This window comes from Heterodontus francisci, chromosome 19 (genome assembly GCF_036365525.1).
Source record: "Heterodontus francisci isolate sHetFra1 chromosome 19, sHetFra1.hap1, whole genome shotgun sequence".
Classification (NCBI taxonomy): Eukaryota; Metazoa; Chordata; class Chondrichthyes; order Heterodontiformes; family Heterodontidae; genus Heterodontus; species Heterodontus francisci.
This window is the reverse complement of record NC_090389.1, coordinates 6,408,070-6,429,615: the sequence shown is the minus strand read 5'-3', so window position 1 is coordinate 6,429,615 and position 21,546 is coordinate 6,408,070. Positions and strand designations below refer to the sequence as shown.

The following is a 21,546-nucleotide window of genomic DNA, read 5'->3' as shown; positions in this document are numbered from 1 at the left end:
CTCCCCTGCTCCTCCACAAACCCAACTCCAAACACTGGACACTGCCCTGCTCCGTCCCCTGCTCCTCCACACACCCATCTACAAACACTGGACACTGCCCTGCTCCGTCCCCTGCTCCTCCACAAACCCAACTACAAACACTGGGCACTGCCCTGCTCCCTCCCCTGCTCCTCCACACACCCAACTACAAACACTGGACACTGCCCTGCTCCGTCCCCTGCTCCTCCACAAACCCAACTACAAACACTGGGCACTGCCCTGCTCCCTCCCCTGCTCCTCCACACACCCAACTACAAACACTGGGCACTGCCCTGCTCCGTCTTCTGCTCCTCCACAAACCCAACTACAAACACTGGACACTGCCCTGCTCCGTCTCCTGCTCCTCCACACACCCAACTACAAACACTGGACACTGCCCTGCTCCGTCCCCTGCTCCTCCACACACCCAACGACAAACACTGGACACTGCCCTGCTCCGTCCCCTGCTCCTCCATGAACCCAACTACAAACACTGGACACTGCCCTGCTCCCTCCTCTGCTCCTCCACAAACCCAACTACAAACACTGGACACTGCCCTGCTCCCTCCCCTGCTCCTCCACAAACCCAACTACAAACACTGGGCACTGCCCTGCTCCCTCCCCTGCTCCTCCATGAACCCAACTACAAACACTGGACACTGCCCTGCTCCCTCTCCTGCTCCTCCACAAACCCAACTACAAACACTGGACACTGCCCTGCTCCGTCCCCTGCTCCTCCATGAACCCAACTACAAACACTGGACACTGCCCTGCTCCCTCCTCTGCTCCTCCACTCACCCAACTACAAACACTGTACACTGCCCTGCTCCCTCCCCTGCTCCTCCACACACCCAACTACAAACCCTGCACACTGCCCTGCTCCCTCCCCTGCTCCTCCACAAACGCAACTACAAACACTGGACACTGCCCTGCTCCCTCCCCTGCTCCTCCACAAATGCAACTACAAACACTGGACACTGCCCTGCACCCTCCGCTGCTCCTCCAAAAAACAAACTCCAAACACTGGGCACTGCCCTGCTCCCTCCCCTGCTCCTCCAAACACCAAACTCCAAACACTGGACACTGCCCTGCACCCTCTGCTGCTCCTCCAAAAAACAAACTACAAACACTGGACACTGCCCTGCTCCCTCCCCTGATCCTCCACTCACCCAACTACAAACCCTGGACACTGCCCTGCTCCCTCTCCTGCTCCTCCACACACCCAACTACAAACACTGGAAGCTGCCCTGCTCCGTCCCCTGCTCCTCCACAAACCCAACTACAAACACTGGGCACTGCCCTGCTCCCTCCCCTGCTCCTCCACAAACCCAACTCCAAACACTGGACACTGCCCTGATCCCTCCCCTGCTCCTCCACACACCCAACTACAAACACTGGACGCTGCCCTGCTCCCTCCCCTGCTCCTCCACAAACCCAACTCCAAACACTGGACACTGCCCTGCTCCCTCCCCTGCTCCTCCACTCTCCCAACTACAAACACTGGGCACTGCCCTGCTCCCTCCCCTGCTCCTCCACTCACCCAACTACAAACACTGGGCACTGCCCTGCTCCCTCCCCTGCTCCTCCACTCACCCAACTACAAACACTGGACACTGCCCTGCTCCCTCCCCTGCTCCTCCACTCTCCCAACTACAAACACTGGGCACTGCCCTGCTCCCTCCCCTGCTCCTCCACACACCCAACTACAAACACTGGGCGCTGCCCTGCTCCCTCCCCTGCTCCTCCACTCACCCAACTACAAACCCTGGACACTGCCCTGCTCCCTCCCCTGCTCCTCCACACACCCAACTACCAACACTGGACGCTGCCTTGCTCCCTCCCCTGCTCCTCCACACACCCAACTACCAACACTGGACGCTGCCTTGCTCCCTCCCCTGCTCCTCCACTACCCAACTACAAACACTGGACACTGCCCTGCTCCCTCCCCTGCTCCTCCACACACCCAACTACAAACCCTGGACGCTGCTCTGCTCCCTCCCCTGCTCCTCCACTACCCAACTACAAACACTGGACACTGCCCTGCTCCCTCCCCTGCTCCTCCAGGCACCCGAGATCCCACTGTCCTCCCCTCCTCCCTCCACGGCTCCACAATGCACCCAATCAACCTCACCCTTCCCTCCCTGACTACCCTTCCCTGCTCCTCCATGTAGCCTCCCCTATGCCGTCGCCACCATTCTCTGAGATGATTCACCCTTGCTGGTGCTGAGCCTGGAGGCAAACATCCATTCCAATACTGCCGTTAGTTTAGTGGCTGAGTTAAAGAGAGAAGAGTACAGCCCTGAGACTCAGCTGCACAAATCTGACTGCTGCAAGCCACGTTGAAAACATTCGTGAACCGGGTGGCACGGGAATATCACTCACCATTTGCTTAATCTGGCAGGTAGGACTAAATCGTAACTATGCGCAGGGTAATGAGTATTCATGTTATTTAAATGAATGCAAAGCTGCAATCCTCTACCATGCTGGGGGAGGCCCGGAACACCGCAAACCCTCCACAGACTTAATTCCTCTAAAATATCCCGCCTAATTATATCACCCTGCATGCCAACACACACACACACACACACACACACACACACACACACACACACACACACACACACACACACACACACACACACACACACACACACACACACACACACACACACACACAGCAGAGGAAGAGGGAAGCTGGAACATAGAAAAACACAGCCTCTGGGATGAGTGTGAATCCGCACCAATGACTCACCTGCAGGACCTCGGGGGCAGAGCAGGTCTCCTCGATCTGGCTGCACTCACTCCGCAGTTTACAGCTCTGTGTGGTCTTACACCAGACGCACTGATAGCCCTGGTCCTCTCGCCCCCAGCACTCAGAGCAGTCTGAGCTACCACTCTCACAGTTATACACGTCCACTACAGAGACACAATATAATATACCAGTTAGCAGGGGTCATCTGCAGGTCAGTTCCCAGTACACATCTTGGTGTTTAATGAGCTTTGCTAACAGTTTCACACCGATGGAAAATGTTCAGTAAATTCACTAACAGATCCCCATCACAGAGTCATAACGGTGCTTCTCCTGGTCCTCTGTTCCAGTCTGCTGTGGGTGCATTTAGGCCTCCGCCCCCATCCCAACCCCCACAGTGGCGTCAGCACAGGAGCCGATAACTGCCCTCTCCAACTGGCTTGTTTGGCACCCATGGCATTTAACTAAGGTCCAGATCCGAACTTGACTCAGGCCTCGGGCCTTCACTCCATCCACTGGACTGTGGAGCCATTGATCAGCTGCCTATGTCCCTGTTTCGGCCACTGGTTGAAATCCTCTGACACTCAGTTCAGGTTGCCAACTCTAGTTGGACATATTCCTGGAGGTTTCATTAAGTGATCTCCTGCCTCCAAGCACTTGCCCTGCTTCCCCCACCCCCCAGTCATTTCATAACTAAAAACAAACTGTTCAAAGATAATGCCTGTAAGAATTTACTCCAGGGTTCCTCGTGGCAGTGTCCAGGAGAGGAATGTTTAACTCTTGCAGATTGCAGGGCTATAATTCACTTTAAAGGTTACCAATGGACGGGAACTGACACAATGGGCCAAATGGCCTCCTTCTGTGTAGTATAGGTTGTACATTTCTATGTTTGAAGAGTAGTCCCTGTTGTGATGGAGGGTAGTTTGGTGCTCTGGACCTCTTGCTACAACTCATTTCATGTAGTAATGTTAACATCCAGTACTGAGTCGAAGCCCAGTCTGAACCTGGGTCCGAGAGAGATTAGGACTGTTAGCAGCAGTCTGTCCCCCCCCCGCCCGACACCCAATGGTCTTCAGACCCTATCACTAACGACAAATAATAAGTTAACTAAACCTGAGGTGGTGCTTGGATTGTCAATGAACTTGTCCTGGTCCTCCCTCAGCTTCAGGTTGACTGGAAACAGGTGTCTCCTGTTTGCTGTGGACAGCTGAAAGAATAAAGGAGAGTGATGGTGGTTGTGGAGGTTTAAAGAGGTTCAGGAGGGTTTAGAGACTGGGTGTGGCCTGGGTTATACAACACCTTGACACTGTTGCACTCACTGTCCACAGTGTAACGTCACAGCAATGAAACCAGGCAATACTACTTCAGATGGTTAATCAGTCCACTGTCTAATGTGGCTACTGCCTGGGGTTACAGAGCGGTCTGGTGTTAGTGGGTTACAGAGAAGAGGTAAGCATTAGTGGGGTTTTAGGGAAAATGAGAGAGCAGCAGGTTGAGATCATGAACAGGATAACTCTCGTCTGTCTTTTTTTAAATTTGCATCACAGGGATTTTAAATAGCCAGTGAACGGGTGGCCATGAGCAACTATCCAATCACAAGCATGCATGTGTGTGTGTATCTCTCACTCTCTCTCTTTGAGTCTGTCTGTCTGTCTGTGTCTGAGCGTCTGTGTCTGTATCTCTCTCTTTGAGTCTGTCTGTCTGTGTGTGTGTCTGTGTCTGAGCGTGTGTGTCTGTGTCTCTCTCTTTGAGTCTGTCTGTGTCTATGCGTGTCTGTCTATCTGTGTGCGTGTGTCTGTATCTCTCTCTTGAGTCTGCCTGTCTGTGTCTATGTGTATCTGTCTGTCTGTGTCTATGTGTGTCTGTCTATCTGTGTGCGTGTGTCTGTATCTCTCTCTTGAGTCTGCCTGTCTGTGTCTATGTGTATCTGTCTGTCTGTGTCTATGTGTGTCTATCTATCTGTGTGTGTGTGTCTGTATCTCTCTCTTGAGTCTGCCTGTCTGTGTCTATGTGTGTCTGTCTATATGTGTCTCTGTGTGTCTGTATCTCTCTCTTGAGTCTGTCTGTCTGTCTGTCTATCTGTGTGCGTGTGTCTGTATCTCTCTCTTGAGTCTGCCTGTCTGTGTCTATGTGTCTCTGTCTATCTGTGCGTGTGCGTGTGTCTGTATCTCTCTCTTTGAGTCTGTCTGTCTGTGTCTATGTGGCGTCTGTCTATATGTGTCTGTGTGTCTGTATCTCTCTCTTGAGTCTGTCTGTCTGTGTCTATGTGTGTCTGTCTATCTGTGTGCGTGTGTCTGTATCTCTCTCTTGAGTCTGTCTGTCTGTGTCTATGTGTGTCTGTCTATATGTGTCTCTGTGTGTCTGCCTGTGCGTGGGTTTTCAGCCGAGTGAAGTTAGCAGGTGTTCCTGGTGTCGTACTCACCCCGACACCCAGACACAGCACCTGGGACCTGTTCAGCCAGCGTGCTTCATAGCTCTGCTGCCCAATGTCACATTGCAGACTGGTGTCCTGGGGTGGAGAGAAAACAGTGAGAACTCCAAACACACTCTGCTACATTAATAAAATTAGCCAATCAGAATAGCCGTTAATGATCTTGGGGCATTCCAATGATAATGGCCGTTTGTGTAAAGTGCAGCTTGGGATTTGGCATTGAACTGTATAGAGAAGAAGGAGCATCGATCCCTGGGGTGAACCATCATCTCCCCTCCCCTCCAGATCTCACAGCCCCCCCTCAGACCGGACTGGACCACCATCTCCCCTCCCCCACAGACCAGACCGGGCCATCATCTCACACCCCACCCCAGACCAGACTGGACTACAATCTCCCCTCCCCCACAGAGCAGACCGGGCCATCATCTCACATCCCCCCCACCACCAGACCGGACTGGACCATCATCTCACATCACCCCCGGAGCAGACTGCACCATCATCTCACATCCCCCCCCAGAGCAGACTGGACCATCATCTCACATCCCCCCCAGAGCAGACTGGACCATCATCTCCCCTCACCCCCAGAGCAGACTGGACCATCATCTCACATCCCCCCCAGAGCAGACTGGACCATCATCTCCCCTCCCCCCCCAGAGCAGAGCGGGCCATCATCTCCCCTCTTCCTCCAGACCGGACTGGACCATCATCTCCCCTCCCTCCCAGAGCAGAGCAGGCCATCATCTCACATCCCCCCCCCAGACTGGACTGGACCATCTCTCCCCTCCCCCCCAGAGCAGACTGGACCATCATCTCACATCCCCCCCTCAGACCGGACTGGACCACCAACTCCCCTCCCCCACAGACCAGACCGTGCCATCATCTCACATCCACCCCCCCAGACCGGACTGGACCATCATCTCCCCTCCCCCCCAGAGCAGAGCGGGCCATCATCTTACATCCCCCCCCCCACCAGACCGGACTGGACCATCATCTCCCCTCCCCCCCCAGAGCAGACTGGACCATCATCTCACATCCCCCCCAGAGCAGAGCGGGCCATCATTTCCCCTCTCCCCCCAGACCGGACTGGACCATCATCTCCCCTCCCTCCCAGAGCAGAGCGGGCCATCATCTCACATCCCCCCCAGAGCAGACTGGGCCATCAACTCCCCTCACCCCCAGCCCACTCCAAAGTGGACCATCACCTCCCCTCCCCCCAGACCAGACTGGACTGGACCATCATCTCCCCTCACCCCCAGACCCAGACCGGACTTTACCATCATCTTAACTCCCCCCCAGAGCAGAGCAGGCCATCATCTCCCCTCCCCACCAGAGCAGAGCGGGCCATCATCTCACATCCCCCCCCACCCCGCAGACCGGACTGGACCATCATCTCCCCTCCCCCCCAGAGCAGAGCGGGCCATCATCTCCCCTCTCCCCCCCAGACCGGACTGGACCATCATCTCCCCTCCCTCCCAGAGCAGAGCGGGCCATCATCTCACATCCCCCCCCAGACCGGACTGGACCATCATCTCCCCTCCCCCCCCAGCCCAGTCCAAACTGGGCCATTTCTCCCCTCCCCCCAGACCAGACTGGACTGGACCATCATCTTAACTACCCCCCCAACCAGACCGGGTCATCATCTCCCCTCCCCCCAGACCAGACCGGACTGGACCATATCTCCCCTGCCCTCCAGACCAGACTGGACCAGACCATCATCTCCCCTCCCCCCAGACCAGACCGGACTGGACCATATCTCCCCTGCCCTCCAGACCAGACTGGACCAGACCATCATCTCCCCTCCCCCCCAGCCCAGACCGGACTGGACCATCATCTCCCCTTCCCCCTAGACCAGACCATACTGGACCATCATCTCCCCGCGCCCCCCCACCCGCCAGACCAGCCCAGACCAGACCATCATCTCCCCTCCCCCCCAGACTGGACCCGACCATCATCTCACCTCCCCCCCACCACAGACCATCATCTCCCCTCCCACCCAGACTGGACCCGACCATCATCTCCCCTCCCTCCCCAGCCCAGACTGGACTCGACCATCATCTTCCCTCCCCCCCACCCTAGACCATCATCTCCCCTCGCCCCCAGCCTAGACTGGACTCGACCATCATCTCCCCTCCCTCCCCAGTCCAGACCCAACTGGACCATCATCTCCCCTTGCCCCCAGCCCAGACTGGACTGGACCATCATCTCCCCTCCCCACCAGCCCAGACCGGACTGGACCATCATCTCCCCTTCCCCCTTGACCAGACCATACTGGACCATCATCTCCCCGCACCCCCCCCCACCCCCACCAGACCAGCCCAGACCAGACCATCATCTCCCCTCCCCCCCACCACAGACCATCATCTCCCCTCCCCCCCAGACTGGACCCGACCATCATCTCACCTCCCCCCCACCACAGACCATCATCTCCCCTCCCCCCCAGACTGGACCCGACCATCATCTCCCCTCCCTCCCCACCACAGACCATCATCTCCCCTCCCTCCCCAGCCCAGACTGGACTCGACCATCATCTTCCCTCCCCCCCACCCCAGACCATCATCTCCCCTTCCCCCCCCCCACCCCAGACCATCATCTCCCCTCGCCCCCAGCCCAGACTGTATTCGACCATCATCTCCCCTCCCTCCCCAGCCCAGACCCAACTGGACCATCATCTCCCCTCGCCCCCAGCCCAGACTGGACTGGACCATCATCTCCACTCACCCCCCAGCCCAGACCGGACTGGACCATCATCTCCCCTCGCCCCCAGCCCAGACTGGATTCGACCATCATCTCCCCTCCCTCCCCAGCCCAGACCCAACTGGACCATCATCTCCCCTCGCCCCCAGCCCAGACTGGGCTGGACCATCATCTCCACTCACCCCCCAGCCCAGACCGGACTGGACCATCATTTCCCCTTCCCGCTAGACCAGACCGGACAGGACCATCATCTCCCGTCTCCCCTCAGCCCTGACCAGCCCAGACCGGGCCATCATCTCCCCTCCCCCTAGACCAGACTGGACCATCATCTACCCTCCCCTCCAGCCTGGACCAGACCATCATCTCCCCTCCCCTCCAGCACAGACCAGACTGGACCATCATCTCCCTCCCCCTCAGCCTGGACCAGCTCACACCGGGTCATCATCTCCCCTCCCCCTCGACCAGACTGGACCATCATCTCCCCTCTCCTCCAGCCCAGACTGGATTGGACCATCATCTCCCCTCCCCCTTTTGGGGTTGAGGAAGGGGAAATCAGTCAGTGTTCCCAGTCCTAAACACTACCCGCTGACCACTGGGTAAAAACAAGATGTCATTTGACGTCTGCTGTAGTGGAATAGCTTACCAATACTCCCTCCAGGTTGAGGAGCAAACCCCAAGAACTGACACTGGTCGCCTGAGACAAGGAAGAGGGGCAATTACAGTGGTGGCAGTGGGGATTGGACAGTGGACTGGGAGGGGGTATAACAGTGACTGGGGGGCGGGGGGAAAGTGACTGGGGGGGGCAGTGACTGGGGGAGGAAACAGTGACTGGGAGTGGGGACAGTGACTGGGAGGGGGGACTGTAAATGGGAGGAGGAAACAGTGACTGGGAGGAGGAGACAGTGACTGGGAGGAGGAGACAGTGACTGGGCGGGGGGGGGACAGTGACTGGGAGGGGGGGACAGTGACTGGGAGGGGGAAACAGTGACTGGGAGGGGGAGACAGTGACTGGGAGGGGGAGACAGTGACTGGGAGGGGGGGACAGTGAATGGGAGGGGGAGACAGTGACTGGGAGGGGGGGACAGTGAATGGGAGGGGGGGACAGTGAATGGGAGGGGGGACAGTGAATGGGAGGGGGGGACAGTGAATGGGTGGGGGGACAGTGAATGGGAGGGGGAGACAGTAAATGGGAGGGGGAGACAGTGAATGGGAGGGGGAGACAGTGACTGGGAGGAGGAAACAGTGACTGGGAGGAGGAAACAGTGACTGGGAGGGGAGGGGACAGTGACTGGGAGGGGGAGATAATGACTGGGATGGGGAAACAGTGAATGGGAGGAGGAAACAGTGAATGGGAGGAGGAAACAGACTGGGAGGGGGGACAGTGAATGGGAGGGGGGACAGTGAATGGGAGGGGGGGACAGTGACTGGGAGGGGGAGACAGTGAATGGGAGGAGGAAACAGACTGGGAGGGGGGACAGTGAATGGGAGGGGGGACAGTGAATGGGAGGGGGGACAGTGACTGGGAGGGGGAGACAGTGAATGGGAGGGGGAGACAGTGACTGGGAGGGAGGAACAGTGGCTGGGAGGAGGAAACAGTGACTGGGAGGGGAGGGGACAGTGACTGGGAGGGGGAGATAATGACTGGGATGGGGAAACAGTGAATGGGAGGGGGAAACAGTGACTGGGAGGGGGGGGGGACAGTGAATGGGAGGGAGGAACAGTGGCTGGGAGGAGGAAACAGTGACTGGGAGGGGAGGGGACAGTGACTGGGAGGGGGAGATAATGACTGGGATGGGGAAACAGTGACTGGGAGGAGGAAACAGTGACTGGGAGGGGGAAACAGTGACTGGGAGGGGGAAACAGTGAATGGGAGGGGGGACTGTGAATGGGGGGAAACAGTGACTGGGAGGGGGAAAGAGTGACTGGGAGGGGGAAAGAGTGACTGGGAGGGGGGACAGTGACTGGGAGGGGGGACAGTGAATGGGAGGGGGAGACAGTGACTGGGAGGGGGAACAGTGACTGGGAGGGGGGACAGTGACTGGGAGGGGGGACAGTGACTGGGAGGGGGAAACAGTGACTGGGAGGGGGGACTGTGAATGGGGGGAAAGAGTGACTGGGAGGGGGAAAGAGTGACTGGGAGGGGGGACAGTGACTGGGAGGGGGGACAGTGACTGGGAGCGGGGGAAACAGTGACTGGGAGGGGGAAACAGTGACTGGGAGTGGGGGACAGTGACTGGGAGTGGGGGACAGTGACTGGGAGTGGGGGACAGTGACTGGGAGGGGGAAACAGTGACTGGGAGGGGGAAACAGTGACTGGGAGGAGGAAACAATGACTGGGAGGAGGAAACAATGACTGGGAGGGGGGACAGTGACTGGGAGAGGGAAACAGTGACTGGGAGGGGGGACAGTGACTGGGAGTGGGGGGACAGTGACTGGGAGGGGGATACAGTGACTGGGAGGGGGATACAGTGACTGGGAGGGGTGGGGACAGTGACTGGGAGGAGGAAACAGTGACTGGGAGGAGGAAACAGTGACTGGGAGGGGGGACAGTGACTGGGAGGGGGGGACAGTGAATGGGGGGGGGGGAAACAGTGACATTTCCCTGCAGTGTGGATTGCTGACTAGCTGTACCTTTCATCACACAAAAAGTGAGACTTTCTGAAAGCAAAACAGTGCTGAAAAACTCCTGAAAGTTCGTCTTACTTTTTAATTAAATTGCTCCATCTGAAACTTCCTGACATTGGATTCCAGCTGCCATGTTTTAGCCTCTTCCTCGATCTACTCCACAAACCTTGCTGTGTTTTTGGAGCCACCTCCTGCTGTGCTCAGCCACAGTCAGTATTGAAGACAGGGCCTAAAGCAGGCCTCAGGGCCTCATTAGCATACGGAACAGGCCCACATAGACACCTGAAAAATCACCCAAAACCAGGCCAATTGTTTATCGGACATCCTTCAGGATGTTGGACCCTGAAATTTGCCTCCTTGCCACCATCTTATGGTCCTGTGTTTCTCCAATACTGGTTGTATGATATTGAAAGGATGTCAGGAGTTTACCTCAAGCACTGCACTGTTCACTAAGGAGACAGGGATGTCTCGGACACTCCCTGTGGCCATTGGTGTGATATACATTGGTATCATCTGTGGACATTGTGTGAAATTCTGTAACAGAAAAAGAAACAGGATAAAACTGTGCACATATTAACACTAATCCAGATAGAGCAGCTCCCAGCTCTCAGCCCCGGGCAGTGCTAGCAATTCACCTCAGCCAGGAATGGATACTCATAGTCCTCAGTCCCCTGGGTTAGAGAGAGGGAGAAATCAGCCAGGATTCCTGCTCCTGAACACCGTCCAGTGTCACCCCTGGCTCGGAAAGAGAGGGAAATCAGCCAGGGTTCCTGCTCCTGATCACTGTCCAGTGACGCCCGGGTTAGAGAGAGGGGGAAATCAGCCAGGGTTCCTACTCTTGATCACTGTCCAGTGACCCCCGGCTCGGAGAGAGAGGGAAATCAGCCAGGGTTCCTGCTCCTGATCACTGTCCAGTGGCCCCCAGCTCGGAGAGAGGTGGAAATCAGGCAGAGTTTCTGCTCCTGATCACCGTCCAGTGACCCCCGGCTCGGAGAGAGGGGGAACTCAGCCAGGGTTCCTACTCCTGATCACTGTCCAGTGACCCCCGGCTCGAAGAGAGGGGGAACTCAGCCAGGGTTCCTACTCCTGATCACTGTCCAGTGACCCCCGGCTCGGAGAGAGGGGGAAATCAGCCAGGGTTCCTGCTCCTGATCACTGTCCAGTGACCCCCAGCTCGGAGAGAGGGGGAAATCAGCCAGGGTTCCTGCTCCTGATCACTGTCCAGTGACCCCCAGCTCGGAGAGAGGGGGAAATCAGCCAGGGTTCCTGCTCCTGATCACTGTCCAGTGACCCCCAGCTCGGAGAGAGGGGGAAATCAGCCAGGGTTCCTACTCCTGATCACTGCCCAGTGACCCCCGGCTCGGAGAGAGGGGGAAATCAGCCAGGGTTCCTGCTCCTGATCACTGTCCAGTGACCCCCAGCTTGGAGAGAGGGGGAAATCAGCCAGGGTTCCTACTCCTGATCACTGTCCAGTGACCCCCGGCTCGGAGAGAGGGGGAAATCAGCCAGGGTTCCTGCTCCTGATCACTGTCCAGTGACCCCCAGCTCGGAGAGAGGGGGAAATCAGCCAGGGTTCCTACTCCTGATCACTGTCCAGTGACCCCCGGCTCGGAGAGAGGGGGAAATCAGCCAGGGTTCCTGCTCCTGATTAGTCAGTCACCTGCATTGGTCGGTTCCTCGCCCCACCCCTCCAATTAAAGAGAATGGCTCTGAAAAGCATCAGGAATGTCAGTATTTGATTTGTTGCCCAATGCCTTGTTAACCCAGGGGTCCCTAGACCATCTGTAACCCTGGTCGTTATCAGCTGACCCAGTGAATCTAGGGGATCGAGCTCCTGATCAGTGTGAGATGAACCTTGGACACGGCTGCAAAAGAGTATCTCACTCACCAACTCGACTGCAGCCACCGAGGAGAAGCTCGGTGCAAGTGGAGAGCAGTCTGGTAACCCGAGACAGAGCGTGGCATTTCAGCAAAGAGGAGACAGAGTCAGCAATCAGACTAGGCAGATTCAGACCCAGCTCTGTCCTCGTTCAGTTAGCTGATCTCAGAGAGTGAAGCACCAGCTGTTCCTGGGCTAGGGAGAGGAAAAGCAGCTGGAATTCCCACTGCTAATTCCTGCTGGAAAGGTCAGTGCGGGAATGTAGTGGAAGAGAGAATTCGACTGAGCTGTGCAGAATGCAGCCTGTCACACTCTCGCCAAATCAGGAATGACACACACTGCAGCCTGTCACTCTCTCTCTACATCAGGAATGACACACTGCAGCCTGTCACTGTCTACATCAGGAATGACACACACTGCAGCCTGTCACTCACCCTCTACATCAGGAATGACACACTGCAGCCTGTCACTCTCTACGTCAGGAATGACACACACTGCAGCCTGTCACTGTCTACATCAGGAATGACACACACTGCAGCCTGTCACTCTCCCTCTACATCAGGAATGACACACACTGCAGCCTGTCACTCTCCCTCTACATCAGGAATGACACACACTGCAGCCTGTCACTCCCTACATCAGGAATGACACACACTGCAGCCTGTCACTCTCTACATCAGGAATGACACACACTGCAGCCTGTCACTCTCTACATCAGGAATGACACACACTGCAGCCTGTCACTCTCCCTCTACATCAGGAATGACACACACTGCAGCCTGTCACTCTCCCTCTACATCAGGAATGACACACACTGCAGCCTGTCACTCTCTACATCAGGAATGACACACACTGCAGCCTGTCACTCTCCCTCTACATCAGGAATGACACACACTGCAGCCTGTCACTCTCCCTCTACATCAGGAATGACACACACTGCAGCCTGTCACTCTCCCTCTACATCAGGAATGACACACACTGCAGCCTGTCACTCTCCCTCTACATCAGGAATGACACACACTGCAGCCTGTCACTCTCTACATCAGGAATGACACACACTGCAGCCTGTCACTCTCTCACAGCCAGAATAGAACAAAGGCTGTGTGCTGGAGCAGATTAATCCTTTTTCTCAGTGCGAGGATTGCACGGAGGAACAGCCCCATCACCCACACATTGAATTAACCCAGATGTGACCTTACCTCAGGTATGTCACTCTTGCAGTCGGCTCTGTTTGAGATACATCTGTGCTCAATGATACACCAGGAGCAGTCCCACTTGGTCTGCAGACAACTTCTGCACCTGAAAAACCAAGGCACACCCATTGGTCACACACTCACTGGGTCAGTGTGTAAAACAGACTCACACCCAACGGTCACACACTCACTGGGTCAGTGTGTAAAACAGACTCACACCCAACGGTCACACACTCACTGGGTCAGTGTGTAAAACAGGCTCACACCCAACGGTCACACACTCACTGGGTCAGTGTGTAAAACAGGCTCACAACCACCGGTCACACACTTACTGCGTCAGTGTGTAAAACAGACTCACACCCACCGGTCACACACTCACTGCGTCAGTGTGTAAAACAGACTCACGCCCACCGGTCACACACTCACTGCGTCAGTGTGTAAAACAGACTCACACCCAACGGTCACACACTCACTGGGTCAGTGTGTAAAACAGGCTCACACCCAACGGTCACACACTCACTGGGTCAGTGTGTAAAACAGGCTCACAACCACCGGTCACACACTCACTGCGTCAGTGTGTAAAACAGACTCACACCCACCGGTCACACACTCACTGCGTCAGTGTGTAAAACAGACTCACGCCCACCGGTCACACACTCACTGCGTCAGTGTGTAAAACAGACTCACACCCAACGGTCACACACTCACTGGGTCAGTGTGTAAAACAGACTCACACCCAACGGTCACACACTCACTGGGTCAGTGTGTAAAACAGACTCACACCCACCGGTCACACACTCACTGCGTCAGTGTGTAAAACAGACTCACACCCAACGGTCACACACTCACTGCGTCAGTGTGTAAAACAGACTCACAAACACTGGTCACACACTCACTAGGTCAGTGTGTAAAACAGACACACACCCAACAGTCACACACTCACTGCATCAGTGTGTAAAACAGACTCACACCCACCGGTCACACACTCACTGCGTCAGTGTGTAAAACAGACTCACACCCAACGGTCACACACTCACTGCGTCAGTGTGTAAGACAGACTCACAACCACCGGTCACACACTCACTGGGTCAGTGTGTAAAACAGACTCACAACCACCGGTCACACACTCACTGGGTCAGTGTGTAAAACAGACTCACAACCACCGGTCACACACTCACTAGGTCAGTGTGTAAAACAGACTCACCCAACAGTCACACACTCACTGCGTCAGTGTGTAAAACAGACTCACACCCACTGGTCACACACTCACTGCATCAGTGTGTGAAACAGACTCACACCCAACGGTCACACACTCACTGGGTCAGTGTGTAAAACAGACTCACACCCAACAGTCACACACTCACTGCGTCAGTGTGTAAAACAGACTCACACCCACCGGTCACACACTCACTGCGTCAGTGTGTAAAACAGGCTCACACCCACCGGTCACACACTCACTGGGTCAGTGTGTAAAACAGACTCACAACCACCGGTCACACACTCACTAGGTCAGTGTGTAAAACAGACTCACACCCAACGGTCACACACTCACTGGGTCAGTGTGTAAAACAGGCTCACAACCACCGGTCACACACTCACTAGGTCAGTGTGTAAAACAGATTCACACCCAACGGTCACACACTCACTGCGTCAGTGTGTAAAACAGACTCACAACCACCGGTCACACACTCACTGGGTCAGTGTGTAAAACAGGCTCATACCCAACGGTCACACACTCACTGCGTCAGTGTGTAAAACAGACTCACAACCACCGGTCACACACTCACTGGGTCAGTGTGTAAAACAGACTCACACCCAATGGTCACACACTCACTGGGTCAGTGTGTAAAACAGACTCACACCCAACAGTCACACACTCACTGGGTCAGTGTGTAAAACAGACTCACACCCAACAGTCACACACTCACTGGGTCAGTGTGTAAAACAGACTCACACCCAACGGTCACACACTCATTGGGTCAGTGTGTAAAACAGACTCACACCCAACAGTCACACACTCACTGGGTCAGTGTGTAAAACAGAATCACACCCACCGGTCAGACACTCACTAGGTCAGTGTGTAAAACAGGCTCACACCCACCGGTCACACACTCACTGGGTCAGTGTGTAAAACAGACTCACACCCAACGGTCACACACTCATTGGGTCAGTGTGTAAAACAGACTCACACCCAACAGTCACACACTCACTGGGTCAGTGTGTAAAACAGAATCACACCCACCGGTCAGACACTCACTAGGTCAGTGTGTAAAACAGACTCACACCCAACGGTCACACACTCATTGGGTCAGTGTGTAAAACAGGCTCACACCCACCGGTCACACACTCACTGGGTCAGTGTGTAAAACAGACTCACAACCACCGGTCACACACTCACTGGGTCAGTGTGTAAAACAGACTCACAACCACCGGTCACACACTCACTGGGTCAGTGTGTAAAACAGACTCACAACCACCGGTGACACACGCATGGTGACAGTGTGTAAAACAGACTCAGAATTGCTGAGATTGGGAAACCACAGGACCAAAGCTCTGCCTCACTGATCTGTTTCAATGCCATACGTCCACTCCAGAGTTTGCAATCCCGCCCCACCCAGCCTTTACACCTGGAAACAATGGTCACTCCTTCACCCCAGGAACCTGAATGGAGCTCTGGAACCAAGCCCACACCCCAAACACACACTTGCTCCGCACCCCAGACACTCATTCACTTCGCATCCCAGACACTCACTCACTCTGCACCCCGGACACTCACTCACTCCGCACCCCGGACACTCACTCACTCCGCACCCCGGACACTCACTCACTCCGCACCCCGGACACTCACTCACTCCGCACCCCGGACACTCACTCCCTCCGCACCCCGGACACTCACTCACTCCGCACCCCGGACACTCACTCACTCCGCACCCCGGACACTCACTCACTCCGCACCCCGGACACTCACTCACTGCACACCTCGGACACTCACTCCCTGCACACCCCGGACACTCACTCACTGCACACCCCGGACACTCACTCACTGCACACCCCGGACACTCACTCACTCCGCACCCCGGACACTCACTCACTCCGCACCCCGGACACTCACTCACTCCGCACCCCGGACACTCACTCACTCCGCACCCCGGACACTCACTCACTCCGCACCCCGGACACTCACTCACTCCGCACCCCGGAAACTCACTCACTGCACACCCCGGACACTCACTCACTGCACACCCCGGACACTCACTCACTCCACCCCCCGGACACTCACTCACTCCACCCCCCGGACACTCACTCACTGCCCACCCCATGCTTTCATCACCTGGCATACAGAGACATTCTTATGTGTTTGCAGGGTGTCCCACAGTCTGCACGGGGATAGGGGGCTGCTTGGGAAGGTAGTCTTGCTGATGAGACTGCTGGGGTGATAACACATTCCTGTGGCTATGTGGGTTCCGAGCCACAATAGGTTGACTCAAACTGACTGAATCCAAGAGACAAACTGGGTCTCACTCATCCCCTCTCAGGTTTCAGCATCCAATGTAGTATCAAGTCTGGATACACAATCCAGCCGACCAAACACCAACTCTTACACCGCCGCCCCCCCCCCCTTGCACCACCACCCCCCAGCCCTACCCTTGCCTACCTCACCCACAACATGTTTGAACATGGGCATCACAAATAAGCTTGATTCACCCTATCCACCTGATGCCCACACGAGTGATCTTGAGGCTAATTTACAACCCATTCCCCACAACTACAACATCCCATTGACTGAGAGTAACTCAGCACAGCCTGAGACATCAATGTGGAGCTCATGGTCCAGCAAGCAGAAATTACAACATGGAAACAGGCCTTTCAGCCCAACCAGTCCGTGCTGTTATTTCCCCTCCATGAGCAGTATCCTAATCCTAATGTACCAGTCCTGTTCCTATTTCACTTCATTCCCCTTTCCTTCAGGTGCCTATCTAACCTGTGCCTAGAAGTTGACATAGCTTCTGTCACTAAAACTAGTAGTCAATTCCACAGCCCCAAAATATATATTCTTCTTGCTTTCCAAGCAGCACTGAGTCCAGACCGACAGAGAGATTAACGAGGAAATTTCAGAGACTCACTGGCATCAATGGCGGAGAACCTGGATGGAGACTGAGACCAGTGACCAAGGTATTAAAGTGGCGGAGAGAGCCTCCAGTGAAATGTCTGACAACGAAAGCAACATTTGGAAACAGAACTACAGTGATGTCACAATCAGGGAAGGAGACAATTGCTGAACAGCTGGTGAGTGTTTCTAGATAATAGTTTCGAAAGTAAAGGCATGGCACGGCACCTCAGCCCCGTGGAATACACATCCTGTGCCATGTGGGAAATAGTCATTTGCAGAACAGAACTTGAGTACTGCTGAAAATGGAGACATGTTATAGAGTCATAGAGTTATACAGCACAGAAACAGGGCCTTCAGCCCATCACGTCTGTGCCAGCCTTCAAGCACCTATCTATTCTAATCCCATTTTCCAGCACTTGGCCCGTAACCTTGTATGCTTTGGCGTTTCGAGTGCTCATCTAAATATTTCTTAAATGTTGTGATGGTTCCTGCCTCTACCACCCCTTCTGGCAGTGTGTTCCAGATTCCAACCACCCTCTGGGTGAAAATGTTTTTCCTCAAATCCCCTCTGAACCTCCTGCCCCTTACCTTAAATCTATGCCCCCTGGTTATTGATCCCTCTGCTTTAAGGAAAACAACCCTAGCCTATCCAGTCTCTCTTTATAGCTGAAATGCTCCAGCCCAGGCAACGTCCTGCTGAAACAAAAACAAGAAATGCTGGATTCACCCAGCAGGTCTGGCAGCACCCGTGGAAAGAGAAGCAGAGCCAACGCTTCGGGTCAGTGACCCTTCTTCGGAACATCCTGCTGAATCTCCTCTGCACTCTCTCCAGTGCAATCACATCCTTCCTATAGTGTGGTGCCCAGAACTGTACACAGTACTCCAGCTGTGGCCTAACAGGCATTTTATACAGCTCCATCATAACCTCCCTGCTCTTATATGCTATGCCTCGGCTAATAAAGGCAAGTATACCATATGCCTTCCTAACCCCTTATCTACCTGTGCTGCTGCCTTCAGTGGACAAGTACACCAAGGTCCCTCTGACTCTCTGTACTTCCGAGGGTCCTACCATCCATTTTATATTCCCTTGCCTTGTTAGTCCTCCCAAAATGCATTACCTCACACTTCTCAGGATTACATTCCATTTGCCACTTTTCCGCCCAACTTACCAGCCCATCTATATCATCCTGTAATCTAAGGCTTTTCTCCTCACTATTTACGACACCACCAATTTTCGTGTCATCTGCGAACTTACTGATCATACCTCCTATGTTCACGTCTAAATCATTAATGTACACTACAAACAGCAAAGGTCCCAGCACTGATCCCTGTGGTACACCAATGGTCACATGCTTCCACTCGGAGATACAACCCTCAACCATCACCCTCTGCCTCCTGCCAATAGGCCAATTTTGGATCCAATTTGCCAAATTACCATGGATCCCATGGGCTCTTACCTTCTTAACCAATCTCCCATCCAGGACCTTATCAAAAGCCTTACTGAAGTCCATGTAGACTACATCTACTGCTTTACCCTCATCTACACATCTAGTCACCACCTCGAAAAATTCAATCAAGTTTATTAGACATGATCTCCCCCTGACAAAGCCATGCTGACTATCCCTGATTAGTCCCTGCATCTCCCAGTGGAGATCAATCCTGTCCCTCAGAAATTTTTCCAATAGTTTCCCTACCACTGATGTTAGACTCACTGGCCTGTAATTATCTGGTTTATCCCTGCTACCCTTCTTGAATAATGGTACCACATTCGCTGTCCTCCAGTCCTCTGGTACCTCTCCTGTGGCCAGAGAGGATTTGAAAATTTGTGTCAGAGCCCCTGCAATCTCCTCCCTTGCCTCACATAACAACCTGGGATACATCTCATCTGGACCTGGGGTCTTATCCACTTTTAAGCCCACTAAAACAGCTAATACTTCCTCACTTTCACTGCTAATTTGTTCAAGTATATCACAATCCGCCTCCCTGATCTCTACACCTACATCGTCCTTCTCCATAATGAACACAGGTGAAAAGTAATCATTTAAAGCCTCACCTATGTCCTCCGGCTCCACACACAGATTGCCACTTTGGTCCCTAATGGGCCCTACTCTTTCCCTGGTTATCTTCTTGCCTTAATATACTTATAAAGCACCTTGGGAGTTTCCTTTATCTTGCCCTCCTGTATTTTTTCATGTCCTCTCTTCGCTCTCCTAATTACATTTTTAAGTGCCACCCTACACTTTCTACACTCCTCTAGGGCCTCCGCTGTTTTCAGCGCTTGGGATCTGCCATTAGCCTCCTTTTTCCTTATCCAATCCTCTATATCCCTTGACATTCAGGGTTCCATGGACTTGTGGTCCTACCCTTCATTTTTACAGGAACATGTTGACCCTGAACTCTCACTATTTCCTTTTTGAATGACTCCCATTGGTCTGATGTAGACTTTCCTACAAGTAGCTGCTCCCAGTCCATTTTGGCCAGATTCTGTTTTATCATATTGAAATCGGTCTTCTCCCCCCATTCAGTACTTTTATTTCCGGTCCCTCTTTGTCCTTTTCCATAACTACCTTAAATCTTACAGAATTATGGTCACTGTCCCCGAAATGCTCCCCCACTGACACTGCCACCACTTGTCTGGCTTCATTCCCTAGGATTAGGTCCAGTACAAACACAGTGTCCAACACTAGATGTGATTCCGTGATTGGACAACATTTGCTAAATAATCCTCAGTGTGCTAAGAATTACGCTGACAACCGATTTAAGATTGTCAGTTGGGCTCACAGTGTGGCACATTTGCGTGTGCTGGAAGCGACATATATTAATACACAGGGCCCTGTTCTTTGCAGACAGAAAGAATATGTACAAACATTGCACCTGTTTCAGCTAGACAAAATAAATGACAGACATTCGCTGATTCATTCCTCAGGGCAATGCCTTGACCAAACCAAGCTGCCTAGTTTACATTTCCAACAAAGCTTGGCAGTTAACTGTCAGTTACCATATACTGGTGGATTCTCCATGGCAATGCCTCTACCAATCAGAGTCTACTTGTCAATCAATCAGCACTTTCTTTTCATACAGTATAAAGTTGTTGTTTTCCCTTACATTGGTACTCTTGCGGATTGTCCCGATGAGTGCAAGATGAAAAACTTCGCCAACATTTCTCTATTGTCAGCAATACTCATGTGGGAAATCTTGGATGCTTCTCATGGCCCGGACAAATACAAGTATTGCTAGCTAGAGCAATTCGAGTTCCGGGTTTTGTAGCTTCAGTGGCAGCTGGAGTCACTACAGGGTATCCGTGAGGTGGAGAGCTTCTGGGCAGCATGTTTCTGGAGGTGGTCACCTTGCAGCTTAAAAATGTGCAGGCAGAGAGGGAATGGGACAAGGAGGATCAAGCAGGAAGGGCAGGGAAGCCATGAGTGTACTCGGTCAAATGCTGTCTTGATGTCAAGGGCAGTCATTCTCACCTCACCTCAATGCAAGTAGCCTAGAGAATAAGGCAGATGAGCTGAGAGCACAGATTGACATGTGGGAATATGATATTATAGCTATTGTTCAGACATGGCTGAAAGAAGGCAGGAATGGCAGCTCAACATTCCTGGTTACAGAGTTTTCAGATGAGATAGAGAGGGGGTTAAAAAAGGTCGGGGTTGCAATATTGATTAAATAAACAATTATAGCTGTGAGGAGGATGATATTGTAGAATAATCATCAAATGAGGCCAAATTGGTTGAACTGAATGGCAATTGCACTACTGGGGGTGTAATATAGACCCCCAAACTGTCAGAAGGAGATAGAAGAGCAAATATATAGGAAAACATCTGAGAAGTGCCAAATCAATAG

General features: G+C 53.8%; 1 protein-coding gene across 1 annotated transcript in view; it reads right to left on the bottom strand.

The window, feature by feature from the left end:
• plxnd1 (plexin D1) overlaps positions 1-21,546 on the bottom strand; it is a 329,127-nt gene that overhangs the window by 109,298 nt on the left and 198,283 nt on the right. Inside the window, exons 8-12 of the mRNA XM_068051338.1 lie at positions 13,596-13,695; positions 10,947-11,051; positions 5,190-5,276; positions 3,881-3,974; positions 2,771-2,934 (exon numbers count right to left, since the gene is read on the bottom strand). Coding sequence (XP_067907439.1) covers positions 2,771-2,934; positions 3,881-3,974; positions 5,190-5,276; positions 10,947-11,051; positions 13,596-13,695 — 550 coding nt within the window. The remainder of the gene's footprint in view (positions 1-2,770; positions 2,935-3,880; positions 3,975-5,189; positions 5,277-10,946; positions 11,052-13,595; positions 13,696-21,546) is intronic.